General features: G+C 55.3%; 1 protein-coding gene across 1 annotated transcript; it reads left to right on the top strand.

Moving 5' to 3' along the window:
- Positions 1-6: 6 nt before the first annotated feature.
- On the top strand, positions 7-870 carry LOC102372707 (zinc finger protein 551-like; the record flags this gene model as incomplete). Its single annotated transcript, XM_025195913.1, has 1 exon — positions 7-870. A coding segment is annotated over one exon (864 nt), but the record flags the coding sequence as incomplete, so codon positions are not given.
- Between the last annotated feature and the right edge of the window lie 4 nt (positions 871-874).

Raw genomic sequence — 874 nt, 5'->3', positions numbered from 1 at the left:
CATCAGTGCTCAGAGTGTGGACAGAGCTGCAATTACGCCTCCGAGCTGGCTCGGCACCAGCGTATCCACACAGGGGAGAAGCCATATCAGTGCTCAGAGTGTGGGAAGGGCTTCGCTCGTTCCTCCAGCCTGGCTGAGCACCAGCGTATCCACATGGGGGAGAAGCCACATCAGTGCTCAGAGTGTGGGAAGAGCTTCCGTTACTCCTCCAGGCTGGTTGAGCATAAGCATGTCCACACGCGGAAGAAGCCACATCAACACTCAGAGTGTGGGAAGAGCTTCCATTACTCCTCCAGCCTGGCTAAAGACCAGCGTATCCACACGGGAGAGAAGCCTCATCAGTGCACAGAGTGTGGGAAGAGCTTCAGTTACTCCCGCCAGCTGGCTCTGCACCAGCGTATCCACACTGGGGAGAAGACACATCAGTGCTCAGATTGTGGGAAGAGCTTCAGGTACTCCTCTGAGCTGGCTCGGCATGAGCGTATCCACAAGGGAGAGAAGCTACATCAGTGCTCAGAGTGTGGGAAGAGCTTCCGTTACTCCTCCGGGCTGGTTGAGCATAAACATGTCCACACGGGGGAGAAACCGTATCATTGCTCAGAGTGTGGGAAGAGCTTCCATTACTCCTCCAGGCTGGTTGAGCATAAGCATGTCCACACGGGGGAGAAGCCACATCAGTGCTCAGAGTGTGGGAAGAGCTTCCGTTACTCCTCCGGGCTGGTTGAGCATAAACATGTCCACACGGGGGAGAAACCGTATCATTGCTCAGAGTGTGGGAAGAGCTTCCATTACTCCTCCAGGCTGGTTGAGCATAAGCATGTCCACACGGGGGAGAAGCCACATCAGTGCTCAGAGTGTGGGAAGAGCTTCAGTT

The sequence above is a fragment of the Alligator sinensis genome, unplaced genomic scaffold, assembly GCF_000455745.1.
Source record: "Alligator sinensis unplaced genomic scaffold, ASM45574v1 scaffold2685_1, whole genome shotgun sequence".
Classification (NCBI taxonomy): domain Eukaryota; kingdom Metazoa; phylum Chordata; order Crocodylia; family Alligatoridae; genus Alligator; species Alligator sinensis.
Note: the sequence above shows the minus strand (reverse complement) of the source record. Positions and strands in the feature narration are given on the sequence as shown.